We start from the raw sequence: 16,516 nt of genomic DNA on the forward strand, positions 1-16,516 counted from the left end.
GCAGCAGTTCCAGCCTCGTCAGCTGCGCTGAAACCAACCAGTGCAGCGCTATCAGCAGAGCTGTCGCCACCCGGATTCTGATAAGCGCCAGCGTTGACTGGCTGAGCAAACCTTTTCTTCTCTCCTGAACCTCCCCTCCCCTCTTCCTTCTGGGGATCGACTGCAAAGTCAACTCCCCATTTGGGAGTCCGTCACATCTGATCAGTGGGTTTTATCCATCATGGAGCACGGATATAGAATTGAGTTTGATACCGTACCCCCATCGGGACTGATCCAATATACCTCTCTGTCGTCGGTTCTCAAAAACGAAGTTCAACAGCTTTTTCATAAAGGAGAGATTCGACAACTGTCACGCTCTGAGGGGTTTCATGGTTTCTACTTGAGATATTTTACGGACCCAAAACGCCCGATATTGGACTTGCGTGGCGTCACCAGGTTTATCAAAACTAAAAAATTCCAGATGACCACCCTTCAAAACATCCTTTCGTTGCTCAGGAGAGAGGACTAGTTCGCTTCCTTGAACTTAAAGGATGCTTACTTCCATATTAGCATCCACCCGTCTCACAGGCGACTTCTTCGGTTTACGGTCAGTTCTGATCTGTTTGAATACAATGTTTTACTGTTTGGACTGGCTACTGCTCCGAGGGTCTTCACCAAATGCATGGCCCCGGTGTGTACAGACCTCCAGCTTCAGGGAATCCAAGAATACCCTTACCTTGATGGGCTAATTGTCTCCTTGTTCGATCGCAGGCCTTCGATCGCAGACTACATGCTCCTTTTTAGATGACTTGGGACTATGTATCAATTATGAAAAGTCATGCCTTGTCTCTTCACAGATCATCGATTTCATTGGAGTCTGTCTCGATTCCACGACTGCGAGAGCCTTCCTCTCTCAAGAATGACAGGAGAAGCTTCGTTCATCCATTTGTTGAATCCACATGGACAGAACTGTTCCAGCACTGTCTGTACAGAAGCTCCTTGGACACATGGCTTCCATGGCATTTGTGATTCTGTATGCCAGACTATGGATGAGGCCCCTCCAACTCTGGTTCAACAGCCTTTTCCACCCAAAACGAGACACGCCACACCAACCACTTCATCTCCCAGCCTCCATTCTTCTGACTCTGTCATGGTGGACTGTACAAAGCAATCTGTCTGTCGGAATCCCGTTTCGTCCACCTCATCCAGCATTGACTCTATTCACTGATGCCTCCCTCATGGGTTGGGGAGCTCTGTGTGCCTGTCTTCTCACTTGAAACGACCACGAGGCTGCCAGACACATAGACTACCTAGAGCTCCTGGCATTTTTCAAGACCCTTCAGTCATTCAAGAATACCCTTCAGGGCCGAGTCATTCAAGTGGCCTCCAACAACATTGTGACTGTGTTTTATATCAACTAACAGGGCGGAATGAAGTCTGCCTCTCTCGCTTATCTAGCGTTGAGACTTTGGGACTGGTGCATTCCAAGGGAAATTACCCTTCACCTCACCGGCACCAACAACGAGGAGGCAGACGCCCTCAGCAGACAGATGTCGACGACCCATGAATGGGAGTTGGATCATCAAGTCTGTCATCACCTTTTTCAGACATGGGACCCACCAGACATAGACCTATTTGCCACTCCTGCAAATGCATTCTGCAAAGCCTACTGCTCCCGAGTGGGGATCGGTCCCAGCTTGAGGGGGGATGCTCTGATGATTCCATGGACGAACACATTCTTTTATGCGTTCCCTCCGATACCGCTCATTCTGAGAGCTCTTGCCAAGACCACACTTGACGCGGCTCGGGGAATTCTCATCACTCCCTGGTGGCCTCGCCAACCATGGTTTCCTACTGTTCTCCGTCTGTCAGACACCTTTCAGCAACTGCCTCGCATACCTCATCTCATAACTCAGCCGAATGGGGCAGTACGGTACCCAGACCTTCATTCGCTCAATCTGACAGCCTGGCTCATTCGATAGGTCCTGCTACTTTCTCGGTACCAACAGTACTGTTGGATTTGACACTGGCCCAACGGTGTTCAGATACAGCAGTTCATCTTTCCTTGATACCGACGACGACTACATTGGATGCGATCTCTACATCCTGATATTCAATTCATTCTCCAGTCTGTGCTAAGACCTATGACTCGTTGCTCATATGCGGCTAAATGGAAGTGTTTTACATCTTTTGCTGAAACCAACCACTTTTATTGCCCATTCAGCTTCTATTGAGAATGTTCTTCAATTTCTATTATCCTTACACCAGACAGGACTTAAACCTTCATCCATTAAAGTTTACATCTTCGCAGTTTCTCACTACCATGGCCAGGTGGCCGGCTCATCGGTATTCTCTAACATCCTTATTCGTCGATTCCTTAGAGGCTTATAGAATCTCCAGCCACCGGTTAGATCAGTCATCCCGACATGGAGCCTCTCTGTTGTCCTTCAAGCACTCACTAAACCTCCTTTCGAGCCCTTGGCAACTACCGACCTATGTCTTTTGTCATGGAGGACTGCCTTCCTTGTTGCTATCACATCAGCTAGAAGGGCCAGTGAACTCTGCGTGCTTCGTATAGACCCTCCTTTTCTCAATTTTCATAAGGAGAAGGCCGTTCTGTGTACTGACCCTACATTCCTTCGAAGGTCATGTCACTGTTCCATGTCAATCAGGACATTGTCTTATCAACCTTTTTTCCTACGCCATCTACACCCGTGGAGTGCTCACTACACTTCCTTGACGTTCGTCGATGCCTCACCTTCTACAAATCTTTTTGCAATACCAGGCGCCTTTTCATCAAGTATTCTGGGCATGACAAAGGGTCCCCCATCGGGTCCCAAAGACTCTCGAAATGGATTGTTCCAACCATTGAACTGGCCCGTCAACTTTCTAGACTAGACTTGCCTGTCATGCTCAGAGGCTGTTCTACGAGGGCTGTTGTGGCTTCCTCCGCTTTTTCTGCCACTTGGACTACCCCTTGCACATTTGCCAGACATTACCATCTTGATCTATGTGCCAGACAGGATTGCTCCTTTGGTCACGCAGTCCTCTCTTCTGTTCTTCAGTGATGACACCATCCTGCCTCCGGGTCTGGTAAGCTTGCTAATCATCCATATGTGTGATGCACAGAGGCCACGACGAAGAAAGGCAGGTTGTTCACCTGTAACTGTCGTTCTTTGAGTGGTCATCTGTGCATTCACACAACCCACCCGCCGGCCCCACTCGGTGTCGGTGACTGTGTTTCTATGGTACCATATTCCACTTGGTTATGGATTTTTAAGGTGTATCTTCATGTACATGTATACTTACCTTTAGTGTCTTAAACACTTGATGTGTAATACTCTTCACTTCTGCTTTGGGGCAAATGGTCGGTCTTCAGTAGACTGGGAAAATGGCGGGCACTCCGCCTTCTTATACTATGGGGGGGGGGTGCAGAGTTCCCGCCAAAACCATTAAGCTTTCAAATCTTCCTGGCTACAGGCAGTGTGCAGGCCCTTCACCCATATGTGTGAATGCACAGATGGACACTCGAAGAACAACAGTTACAGGTGAGCAACCTGCCTTTCCTACAATGGACGTTAGGCTAACCGGTCTGTATATGTCCTAACATAAGCAATATTGATGCCTCAAAAGAGACCTAATAATAGAAATGGCTCTCTCTACTCATGGAACAGGAAAGCAAGACTGAGCCAAACGGATCTGTGGCTAGTAAGTAAGTGATGTGAGAGCCTGTGTGTTTTGGAGTGAATAGATATGCTGCAAAAGCATTTCTAAACTTTAGGGAAAATACCTAAACACCATATGTATGTATGTAGCTGTTCTTACAGGGATGCTCGTGTTTCTCAGTCTCCAGGAATATGTATCTGCCAGAGGCAGAATTTAGGAGGCTCACAGGGTGAAACAAGGATTCACAGATCGAACAATGCAATTCATAAACCAAAACTTCAGGGCTATGTTGTCTTATTCTAGGCTGAGACATTTGGAAAATCTAATGCTTTGAATAGAAGCTGTAATTGTTCCACATTATTTTCTGTCAACAGTCTAAAAATATTGTTTTAAAATATAAAGGGTCAGATTTATCATGATGTTAAAGGACCCACATATTGTGGCTGATATATGTAATTTAATTCTTTCCAATATTGAAGTTGTTTGTTCAGAACTGATTACTGTGGAAGCAAAATGGCAAGACAGACACTGTGGAGTTTCCTGTGTGTTTGAAGTGCTTCAAGTAATGGGGGAGTTACAACTGCTACGAATTCCACACTGAGGCAAAAATCTTCCAAAACTCTTACTGGATACACTTATGTTCTGGTTGCGGGAGCAAACTTGTGCAAAGCCCTGGAAAGCTATAACCTGAACCTCAGCAATGTCATAGCTCTAAAAGTAGGGTGCTTCTTTATGTGATGTGCCCCCAAGAACTGTCAGTCCCAGGTTCCTTGATGTATAAATAGGAGGAAGGGTCAAAGCGGCATAGTAATCAGAGAGAAAGACCAAGGTACAGTGGGAGCTAGTGCAGATCATAAGGTCTGTAGGGCCAAATATATACAAACAAATGGCTAGTTCATCAGTGGGCTATAGTTCTTTCCTATCATTTATCTTATGAAATACTGCATCTGAAATACAAAACAGAAGGAGGTGTTTTGTTTTTTTTGGAAAAGAATATTATCTGTGTGCACTAACCTTATTAAAAGAGATCTACAAATAACTGTCATTAATGTTCATTAAGCATGCATAGCTCTAGTTACTATATTTCACAATGACCAGTTCACATAATCAAAGCAAGCCATTGTAGCCTGTTTAAATCCAACATATGCTGCAAATTATTAGCCTAATTAACTGCCTGAGTATGGCTTCTCATGTCATCTAAACTGAGTGGTATAGTTTGAGAGGGAAATAACCCTCAAATAACCCAACAGGTCAGTGAGTCACTTCACATGATTGTTGCAGCCCCTCTGTGGCATATTTAAGCCATGATGGCATGCTGTGTATCTTGATGGCCATGGGCTATTTTTGGATTGATAGTATTTTGTTAACCACAGCAAGAACCCAACCTGCACCAGGTTTGGATACTGCAGTAAGCCACAGTGCCTGTTCACCATGGCTTGAATATTCACAGTGGCTGCCAGCATGCATGGCAACTTGCAATGACTTAAATAAGGGGCATTGGGCTCTGACAGTTGTGCAGACTGTCTCACTGACTTCTCAGAAGCTGAAAGTAGTTTTAGCAACTTAGCACTTACAAAAAACTACAGATATTCTTCTATGGTTATGCTGTTATACTATTTGTCTGTTGAGGTGAACTTGCAAGGCTTTGGGGAGATTGCTTTATTTTATTTATTAAAAGCTTTTCTACCCCATCCCCACTAACATCTTGGAATGGCTTACAATAAAATAATTCTATTTATTTTGAATGTTTTTATCCCATCCTACACAATCCAATTGTCCCAATTTTATTTATTAGTATAAAACAAGGAAAGGTTTGATTAGGAGACACTGGGGAGAAGAGTAGAAAGCAGATGCACCAGTAGGCAACCAATATTAGATGCCTGGATTTAGTTGGGAAAGATGAGATCAAGCTTCCTCTAATACCCATTGGAAAAAGAACAGGCAGAGACCAGAATGCTTGGAGGCTCTGAGGAGTGGGACCAAAGAAGACTTAGCTGCAAACCATTAATTCTAGACAGTTGGATCCAGATGGGAACAGCAGAGGTTGGACTATATCTAGTATTTCTGAAAAGAAGTAGTAGTGGTTGGAGTGTTTGTCTGGAGATACTAGACAGGGGGACAGAAAGCCAGTGGCCTTGCAAGCAGCTAACACTGGATTTCTGGACCCAGCCAAAGAGAACACCAAGATCTCTACCAATATCCACTGAACAAGAGGGGCAGCGGCTAGTGAAATACAAGTTTGTGGGTTGTCAAAGGGAACATGCTGGATGAAGCATATTAAATGAAATTGTCAGTTAGAGCTATAAGATTTAAAGAACATTTTCTTTGATGATTAGGGTGATCCCTTTTCCTTTATAGCTGGAATTATGATTTACTTTTATAAGGAGATGTTTGCAGATTCTGTAGCTTAGAATGAAAGGGATATGTAGCATGAACAGGGCTGTTTTTATGACCAAAGGGGGTGTCTTTTCATTGTCTTAATCCCCTTTAGTGTTTCAGAAATTAAAGATGGAAGGAAGTAATCAGCATGGAACACTTAGCTTGTTGAATGAAATTTAAAAAAACCTTTTAGTTGTTGAATTCAATGCATATGATTAAAAACAACATGATGTAGAATCTAAATAAGATACCGAAGTCAACAAATGAGCTCAAAAGTAAACTGAGAGAAGTATAGGTTTGTGCAAATAGAACAGACGTATTGTTTCTTTCTGGTAAACTAATCAGATAAAATTATATCTGAACAAGAACAGCAGAAATTAACTGTCAATAAGGTAGAAGAGATTCAGCTGGATTTAAAGGCACAAGAGGCTATAAGTAGAGAACAAGCAAAAAAAGTCACAGGCAATAGAAGAGTGAATTGATAGAAAGCAAAGGTTTAATAGTGTTAAAATTGGGGTGGTGCCTGAGATTGAAGAAAGGGGGATTCATTCTCATGTTAGTGATCATAGAGACAAAATCAGGTGATACTATCATAGCTGAACTCTTAAGGAATATTTCAGTGTTTTTTTGGTGTCTCAAAATGGTAGATCAAGAGAAATGATAACGGAAGAGATAATCCGAGTGGATGTCAGTGATTAAATTTCTGACAAATTTGAGTTCTATATCCATTCAGAAAAGAAGGGAAATTAAATTTTTAACAGATTGGCTTGTTTTAACAGCAAGCAATATAAAACATAAATGGGGTATACCATTTAAAAATGTACTTCAAATTAACAATGGGTTGTGATTAAAACAATAGAGAAAGCTTTAGCCTTCCTGGATTATGTGGACTGAATTGAAAATGAGTTACTACAAAATTATCAAAAAACAAATCTTGAAAGGAGAAAAAATCAGAGGTCATGTAAGGTTTCTGTTGACTGTAAACAACCCCTAAATATAGAAAGGGTTCATAACAAAGTCTATATCTCTTTGTCTCCCTAGGAAGAAGAGAATTTTTAGTGAGAGGCAGTAGACTATTAAGAAGATCATTATAAGGTAGTGATATATATTGAACTTGTAGAGTAACAATAGATGGGCATATTGTAAATTAATAATTAAAGATGAATAATTTTGGAATATTAAAGGATTAAATGAACCAGTTAAAAGGCAAGAAAACAAATGCAGAACTAGAAAGCACAGGAGACACATCTCAAGTGGTTTTACCTTTTCAGTAGCACACCACACTTATTCAAGGTGTATATTGCTGTCAGAGACTGCTGGCTAGGAGCAGTGAATGCAAGATAGGTATTATGTACCTGCCAAGGCCCTAAGATCATCTTTTGGGGTCCTTCTCAGGGAGCTTCCTCTAACAGAAGTAAAGAGGATAGTGACCAGGAGAAGGGCCTTCTCTGTGGTGGTACCTTGTCTGTGAAATGAGCGCCCCAAAGAAGTATGCTTGGTGCCTTCTCTTTTTTTTTCTTTTTTTTTTAGGCACCAGATGAAAACCTATTCATTTGTCAAGTATTTTAAAAACTGAAAGGTTTTTGCTTTGGTTATAACATGGTACTGTATCTTTATCTGCTGTTATGCCACTGTAGTTAGTCTGTTGCTGTTCTACTGATTGGCTTATTGTTTTTGTTTTATTGGTAGTCCTTTGTTGTTATTGTTTTCTTTTAATTCTGTTAACCACTTGGAGAGTCTTTTGGCTATTAGGTGGTATACAAGTGTAATAAATAACATAAGTAAATAACATTATTGGAATTTCAGCTTATGAAGCAACTTGGATGGAAATGATGTGAGGTAAACAGACGGGAACAGGGAAATGATCATTAGATACATATTTGTCAAAGGATGAAGAAGTAATATAGCATATTAAAGAGATACTACAGGATTTTTTCAAATAATTCTGAATGGAGAGGTAGAGGCATGTACATTGTGGGATGCCATAAAGGCATATTGGAAAGGACAGATCCTAAGCAACATAGAACTGTTTTGATAAAAGATTTAGAGAACCATCTTAAGAATACTTTGAGTGTAAACATGCTTGAAGAGCTACAAAAATATAAGGAAATGTTAGGCACAAGACATGCAGAAATATATTTACAATTTAATAGACAGAAATATTTTGAAAAATAAAATAAGGTGGAAAATCTATTGACTACTTGAGAGACGAGTAAGTAAAGAACATATACATATGTACAGAAAAAGTATTTAAAAAGACTATAAGTCCTAAAGGCAGTTTTGATATGACAGAATGTTATAAACTAAATTCTGATTGGTCCCTGAACCCAAGGAAATTGTATAGACTGTATCCAAATATGGGTTCTGATGTACACTGGAAATGTGGAGCAACAAATACAAGTACATTCTGTATGCGGTGGTTTTGTTCAAGGATGTGGTAGTTCTGGTGCAACTATCCCGGATAAACCTTTGATAATGTTATTAGGGTAACTTAAAGATCCAGTCAAAATCAAAGGCCATGAATTAATGCTGAATCTATGGATAGTAGCTAAGTTAATAATACCATTGAACACAAATGAATTTACCTCCCCTCATAAAACGGAGATGGAAAATATGGCAAATAGCCACAATGGCTAAGCTTACAGAATTTTTATGGATGAGAGATGCAGAAATGGCTGTAATTATGTTTCAGAAAAAATGGGTCTAAGTTCTTAACATATAGTTCTTTAAATTATGGTTTACATATGATAGAAGAAGAAATGATAGGTATTAAATGATGACTAGGTATTGCATGGTTTACTATGGTTTATTACATGTACTGAATGTTGTATATAGTAGTCATAATGATTAATATATTATTTGATATGAATTAAAGATTAGCTTACCTGAAAATAAATTTCAAAAATCTAAAAGTGGAAATTCATTTCAGAATTAAATTATAACATTTTATTTTGTGACTCATAAGATTGCATGTGTGCTTTGGGATCATAGTGTGGGAGAGGGGTCTATGATACAAGTTTGTATTGTCCTCACAAGTGATGCTTGGTCCCTTGATGCCATATTGCCAGCTGACTTAATAAGGAGAAACTCCCTGTCAATATCCAATGGCTAAGCTAATGTGTATTTGCACATACTCATGGGTATCCACTACAATATTTTTTTGCCAGTCCAACTTATTTTACTAAATCACAAACCGGATTGTGGCAGGATATAAATATTTCCATTGTATGTTTTCCATTTAATGATAATAATTCTGTTCAAGTACTTATTTTTGCCTTTTGACTCACATGGTAGGAATTTCGGAATACTCTAGTTCCAAAAGCACAAAAATATGAATATGTTCTCTTGAATGCAATTTCAATTTCACAAGATTTCAGTCATTCATTGTCTCACATTATGGACAAGATCCAACAAGGGGCACATGTAAACAGGATGAAGCCATGGAGAAACAGAACCTCACTTTCAGACTGAATAGCGCCAAGTCCCATTGAGTGGTCCACTTCTGGACAGTTATGTATAGTTCATTAGCTATCTTGACTTTTTTGTTTTAAAGAAAGGAAGCATCTAGATATAAGAAATGCATAGCAAATCATTTTATTTAAGCCTCTCTAGTGCTAAATCTGTGATAACCCATTAATATCTTCCACTTTATTTCACTTAATTATAAAAGAACAAGGAAAAAATCTGAATTATTGCTGCTTTCAGTCGTGTACTTCTGAATTTTAGCAACTGTTCCTGAAAATGTATAATGCTAAAATATTACTACATATTTATTTGCTTATTTTAGTATTTCTTGAGAACTGTAACATGTTAAAGGTTAACATGAAACTTTTTTTCTGAATTGATCAGCATTGAAATGTCAGCTGTCTAGTTATGGCAGCATACCAGTATGCAAACATTGGTCTATTATTGATTTCCCTGGTTGCATAACATTTGCATTGTGACATTTTGCCACAACATTAGCAAAGTAGTTGTTTCTGGATCAATCATTTTTTGATAGTACACACTATGCAATTATACTTGATGTGACCTACTTGGAATTGCATATTAACAATCTGGCTAAAGTATATATTTTTAAATGTAAACTTAAAGTGTGAATTACGCTCAATTGAAAAAAAGCACCATTTGCAAGCATAGTTTGGAAACTTAGAAAACTATATTTAAGGAAACAGCATAACTCTGTCTATTTAGATGTAAGTCTAGCTGAGTTTATTAGTGCTTACTCCCAGGTGAGCATGCGTAATATTGCAGACTTATCATAAGAACAGCTATGCTGGATCAGACAAGGGTCTGTCAAGTATAAGATTCTGTTGCCCACTGTGTAAACTTGCGACCCACAAAATTGGGATCCTCATGTGTTGATCTTTCCTGAAAGGAAATCTCTTTTTGGGGTGGGGGATTTTTAATTTAATTAAAAAATGTATTTCCCTCTACCTATGCATGTAAAACCACACTTAAGTCTGCTTCCCCTTCACATTATGTCATTTGATGGATAGATAAAAGTTCATCACATATTTATACACTACTGTTTTCCGCAAAGAATTGAAAGAGGTAGATATGGGTGATTATGCTAGCAGTTATAACAGCCATGTGATGTGCATTTGTTGGGGAGAAAGTGATTAGCATAAAGTCACCTAGTGAATCTTGTGGATGAATTTGGTTCTGTCCCAATAATGTATAAACCAAGTCTAACTTGTTTAATGAATCTAAGTCTAACACTGGCTATAACCCATGGGCAGCTATCCAGCCCTAAGTTGTTCTTTTTCCCATTCAGGCTCTGAACCCAGAAATAAAAAAAAAACAAAACAAAATGGGAGGAAGAAAGGATCATATTCTTTGATGCTTTAAATCAGGGGTGTCCAACCTGTAGCTCGGGGGCCACATGCAGCCCAGAAGGCCTATGAATGCGGCCCAACACAAAATTGTAAAGTTACTTAAAACATTATGAGATTTTTTCACCATTTTTTTGTAACTCAGTTGTGCAATTCTGCAGTGTATACTTTGTAGATGACAATGTCATGTCACAATGTCACGTAAAATAAGCGTACCTATGCTCTCATTATTTGTACACATGCGTGGTTTTACAGCAGTGTGCGGCTTCCCGTGTGTTAACTTCCAAGCACAGACAGTCAGATTGACAGCATCAGACATTACATGTGCTCATGGTGACTTGGTGAGTGAAACGCAGCTATTATCAATCTTTCAACCTACCGTTGCAAACAGTTTTATACATTTCAACACGTTGGCTAAACACATCCTGTGGACAGCAAAAAATATGCAGCCTTGCTTTTTGATTTGATACAAGAATTTGATACACAAAACAGATTTAAAGATTTCTGGGAAAATAAGCACTATTTTGGTATATTTGCAACTCCATTTTCAGTCAACATAAATATGTTACCCACCAAATTTCAAATGGAATGTATAGAAATGCAATCTGACATTCAGCTTAAAGAAAAAATTAATCATGGACTTTTATATCATTAAAATTACACACAGACTTTTTTTTTTTTTGCTTATCAGCTTTTGTTGGTGTTTATTTAATGTGTGACCCAAGACATTTTTTTCTTCCAGTGGGACCCAGGGAAGGCAAAAGGTTGGACACCCCTGCTTTAAATAATTTCCCTTTCCTTGTTTTAAAAGTATTTGTGGGACACCAAGTTTCAAGACACAAGTCTGATACAGTTATACTGTATGTACTTTAGGCCTTGCTTTGGTGTGGCTTGCTATGGTATGGAAAGAACAGAAAGAACTGAGGTTTTCATATGTAGAATGCTATCTTGCCCAAGGTTCATGGGCTGCTCATATGCAGCAAATGGTAAGTAATTAAAAGTTACAAAGAGATTGGTAATAGAAGAGAAAAGCTCTTGATAGCTGTTTCTTAAGATAGGATTTGGTAGGTGAATCTGTAGGTAAACAGGGTGAAGTTCTTGCACTGTTATTGAAACAACTTGATCAGTCACTCAGCATGAGATTATTTAGACTGTGAATTGTTATAAGCTGTGTTTGTTATAAAATAACAAAAACTGAAATTATTGTTGATGTGTCAATTTTTGATTGGCCCCTTCTTAGCTAACAGCACGATCTTTGCCCATCATACAAACGGATGAGAGACTCCAGCCTCTGCTTAATCACCTCAGGTAATGTAGATACACATTCTTCTATACTATATCTCTACCCTTGAGAAATAGTAGTACTGGGAGGCTTGGCAGGGCCAGCAGGAGGTGTCCTGGATTCTTGGAAATAGCTAGTCATGCTTAGCTGGACTTAACTGGAAGGTCATTAAAGAAAATGCTAAACCATTTCTCTTAAAACAATGTAAGAGATCTAATTATGAAATATAAATGCCAGATGTGAATAATAAATAATATCTTAAAATGTAAAGAAAGAGAGAGAGGAAGGAAGGAAATAATAATCATATCAAAGGGAAAAAGCAAAAGATCCAAGCAGATTCGTATTGAATTCTGGGTAACTTGCATAAGTATGATTGACCTGTATAATTTTCAAAGAGAAAATGCTGAGTTAAAACCCTTTTCACTTGATCGAAATGTTATTTGAGCAACAAACAAATGTGAGACTATTATTCCATGTCACAAATTTACTTAAAGCATTCACCTTTCAGTTAATGTGCAAACATATATTGTAAAGTATACACATCAAAATGCATGATATAGAGATGTCAAGAAATAGTGATAGATTTGGGTTAACATATCTTGACTAAGAAATTAGTTAAGGTGCAGTTCAGAACTGATTTCATGTAGATAGGCTAAAAGATGTAGGAGTAAGTCTTTTTTCATGTACTTTAAAAAAATGTTTAATAACAGCAAGAAAATTAAGCCCCTAAGTCCTAATCTACAGGACAGTAGTTAATATTAGCTATGAGGTAATTTCTAAACAAAAATAGTATACACTTGTGCTATTTTTAAAATGTGGTAGCTTCTTCTTTCACACCCGACTTGTGTACCTGTCAGCTATAGGCACACTCCAGTGAGGAAGCCAATAAGTCTTCTGAACTCAGAGGATTAGAGACATCCTATGTAAAGCAATGGAGACAATCTCTGCTTCCCTCCTCTTCCAGCCCTGCATTTTTGTTAAATGGTCATTTTCACCCATCTGTCTTGGGCATTCCTGAGGGAGAGTTTGATGGTGATGCTGGGCCTGGGGTAACCTCTGATTCGTGCAAGCTTCTCAGACCAGTTTTGACTATTTGACTGGAAGTAGGAGCTTTAAAGAACTGCTTTTCATGCCAATATAATCCATCCCCATTCAAGGATGCTTCTGCCTCTTTCCTCACCCCCTATCCTTAGTATGTAGATTACTTTTTGGATATCTGGGAAGGGAGTCTATTTTTTAGCTGAAAGATTACTATTTCCTCAGCTTGTAATCAGAATCACCTAGGTCAAAGCAAACTGGGTCTTTTTGGTTCTTCGTCGTGGCCTCTGTGCATCACACATATGGGTGCTGTGCCTGCGCAGTGCCTTTGGCCGGAAGCTTGCAAGCTAACAGTTTTTTGGTGGGAAAGCTCCGCTCCCCCTCCCCCATGGCCTATAAAGAGCGGAGCGTCCGCCATTTTGTTCAGTCTTTGTGACCACCATTCACTGTGCCTCGTGCCGCTTTCGACTTTCGCTTAGAGCTGTTACCTTGCTCTCGATTGTCCTTCTTTCCCAGTTTTTTCTTCTAAAAACAAAACAAAAAAAAAACTTGCTCCCAGTTCATTGTTCCTCGTAGTTTTTCTCTTGTTATTTCTACTTTCGATCTATCTATCTAAAAAAAAAACCAAAAAAACAAAAATATATACTTACCCTCTGCACTATCCCTCTCCTTCTTCTTCTGCGATGGCGCAGCGAGCGGCTTTCCACAAATGTGCGGACTGCGGGTCAAAAATGGCACCAACTGACCCGCATGACCTATGCCTCCTCTGCCTGGGATAGGGGCATAGGACGGATAAGTGCGCGCATTGCCTGGCCTTCTCCAAGCAGGCCAGGAAGAACCGCGAAAACCGCCTCTGGAGACTCCTTTGGGACGGGCTCTGATGCAATCAGACCCGCTTGTTGCCATCCCAAAACCTGGCTCCATCCCATGCCCAACTGTGCTCATTGGATCTGAGGCGGGTGTCACCTTGATCCCCACAGGGTGGAAGCAGCCACTCCTTCTCCCCGGCGGAGTCATCATCTTCGGCCCCACCCTACTACGGTGCTGATTCGGCCAACTCGGAGGGCGACTCAACCTCTCCAGACGTCGCTGTGACATCCCAGGGTCCTGCGTCACCTGATGAGTCCCGTATCTCCTTCGCGGAGCTGATGTCTACACTTGTCCAGTCCCTGGACATCGACACTGCCCAACGCCCGGGACCGACGACGGACAAGTTCTGCGATGTTGTCTGCGGGGAGCAATCGACATCCATCGTCCTGCCACTCATAACCACCTTGCGGCAGGCGATGACGCAGCCATGGGACTTGCCATCACATCCTCAGCAGATGTCCAGGAGATATGAGTCGATGTGCAGGGTTCGGGAGGAGGACATCACCTTCCTACTCCGACATCCCAAACCGAACTCTGCGGTTGTTGAATCCTCACAGGGCAGAGAGGCGAGAGGGCACACAGCACTGAGGGATAAATAGGGCCGAAAAATAGACTCCTTGGCTAGGCGAGTCCACGCTGCTTCAGGCCTGGGGCTCCATATATCAAATTATGAGGCGACGTTGGTGAGGTATCAATACTTTATTATGCAGCGCCTGCACAACGTCACCTCCACCCTCCCGGACCACCAGGGTGACCTCGCGAAGGTCCTGATTGAGGAAGCCATGCAGGTCGCGGTGCAGCAGTTATCCCTAGCGAGGCACCACGTGGATACTGACTCACGGGCCTTGGTCGGTGCCGTTTCTCTCCGAAGGCACGCATGGCTTCGGAATTGTAATTTTCCGGAAGAAACCAAGTGCCGGATTGAGGGAATGCCTTTCAATGGATCCGGGCTTTTCCATTCTTGCACCGACCACAAGCTCAAGAAGCTGCATGAATCTAGGATGACGGCACGCAGGATGGAGATAAAGTCCCACTCCAGACGTAAGTGGTCCTGGAATCGTCCATCCTACGATGGCCTACGTCCAGGCAATCATATCAACCGAGGCAGCAACCACAACACCGCCAGAAACAGCAGCGCCGCTGTCCTCAGCCCCAACAACACTTCCAACAAGGCCGCCGTCGTTTCGACGATCGGAGGCAATGTTGACGGGACTGGCGAACCATTCCTCACGCTCCAACAATACCCACCCCCCTCTCATCTGGGGATTGTCTTCGAAGCCAACTCCCCATTTGGGAGTCCATCACATCTGATCGGTGGGTATTGTCCATCGTTCAACACGGCTGTCGAATAGAATTCAACATCATTCCTCCGTCGAGTCCTATCTGGTCCACTTCATGTTCACCGGTACTTCTCGATGAAATACATCAACTTCTTCGTAAAGGAGCAATTCGTCAAGTATTCCCATCTGACGGACTCCACGGATTCTATTCCAGATACTTCACGGTTCCTAAGCGGGATGGTGGTCTACGTCCGATTTTGGACTTACAGAACTTAAATAAGTTTATTGTACCAAAAAAGTTTTGTATGACTACCCTTCAAAACATTTTGCCGTTGCTAAGGAGAGAGGATTGGTTCGCCTCATTGGACTTGAAGGACGCCTACTTCCATATTTCAGTTCACCCAAGTTACAGGCATTTCCTTTGTTTTGCTGTTGCAAACCAACTTTATGAGTTTACAGTTTTGCCTTTTGGACTGGCTACTGCTCCAAGGGTTTTTACCAAGTGTATGGCTCCTGTCTGTGCCTTCCTATGCCTCCAGGGCATACCAATTTATCTGTACCTCGATGACTGGCTGTTGGTGTTGCAGTCCAGAGAAGGACTCTTTGCGGCCATCCATACAACTTGTGCCTTGCTCAATAGCCTAGGCCTATGTATTAATACCGAGAAATCTTCTCCTGACACAGACGCTCACCTTCATTGGAGCCCGCTTGGATTCGACGTTGGAAAAAGCCTTCCTCCCTCAAGACAGACAACAGACTCTTGCTCGCCACATCCATCTAATCCGACGAGAGGGAACGGTCCCGGCGAGGTCTATCCAGAGGATCCTGGGGCATATGGCTTCCTCAGTTGCCGTAGTTCCACATGCCAGGCTTCGGCTTCGCCCACTGCAACTCTTTTTCAACAAGGTGTACCATCCTCAAAGAGATCCGCAGTCGAGACTGATTCGGATCCCAACTTCCGTGCTTCACTCTCTGCGTTGGTGGTTGGAACAGACCAATCTTACGATAGGAGTCCCCTTCAAGGCGCGACCTCCTATGATTACCCTTGGCACCGATGCGTCTCTTCTAGGATGGGGAGCGATATGCTCCGGCCTATCTACCCAGGGTATGTGGAATCGTCTAGAATCCACGAATCATATCAACTTCCCAGAACTACTGGCAGTTTTCAAAGCCCTGCGCTCTTTCAAGGA

The 16,516-nt window shown here is 41.6% G+C and overlaps 1 protein-coding gene across 5 annotated transcripts in view; it reads left to right on the forward strand.

The window, feature by feature from the left end:
- The window catches only part of PRIM2 (DNA primase subunit 2), a 94,093-nt gene that overhangs the window by 38,888 nt on the left and 38,689 nt on the right, over positions 1 to 16,516 (forward strand). For 2 of the 5 annotated variants that reach the window (XM_044422094.1, XM_044422095.1), the window contains exon 8: positions 12,097 to 12,164. The exons of 2 other annotated variants lie outside the window; for them this stretch is intronic. In XM_044422094.1, coding sequence (XP_044278029.1) covers positions 12,097 to 12,164 — 68 coding nt within the window. Of the gene's footprint in view, positions 1 to 7,065; positions 7,120 to 12,096; positions 12,165 to 16,516 lie in introns of all 5 variants that reach the window. One more of the 5 variants, XR_006413902.1, reaches the window with a different exon arrangement.

Source organism: Varanus komodoensis, unplaced genomic scaffold (genome assembly GCF_004798865.1).
Source record: "Varanus komodoensis strain SLA01 unplaced genomic scaffold, ASM479886v1 scaffold12, whole genome shotgun sequence".
NCBI classification, from domain to species: domain Eukaryota; kingdom Metazoa; phylum Chordata; class Lepidosauria; order Squamata; family Varanidae; genus Varanus; species Varanus komodoensis.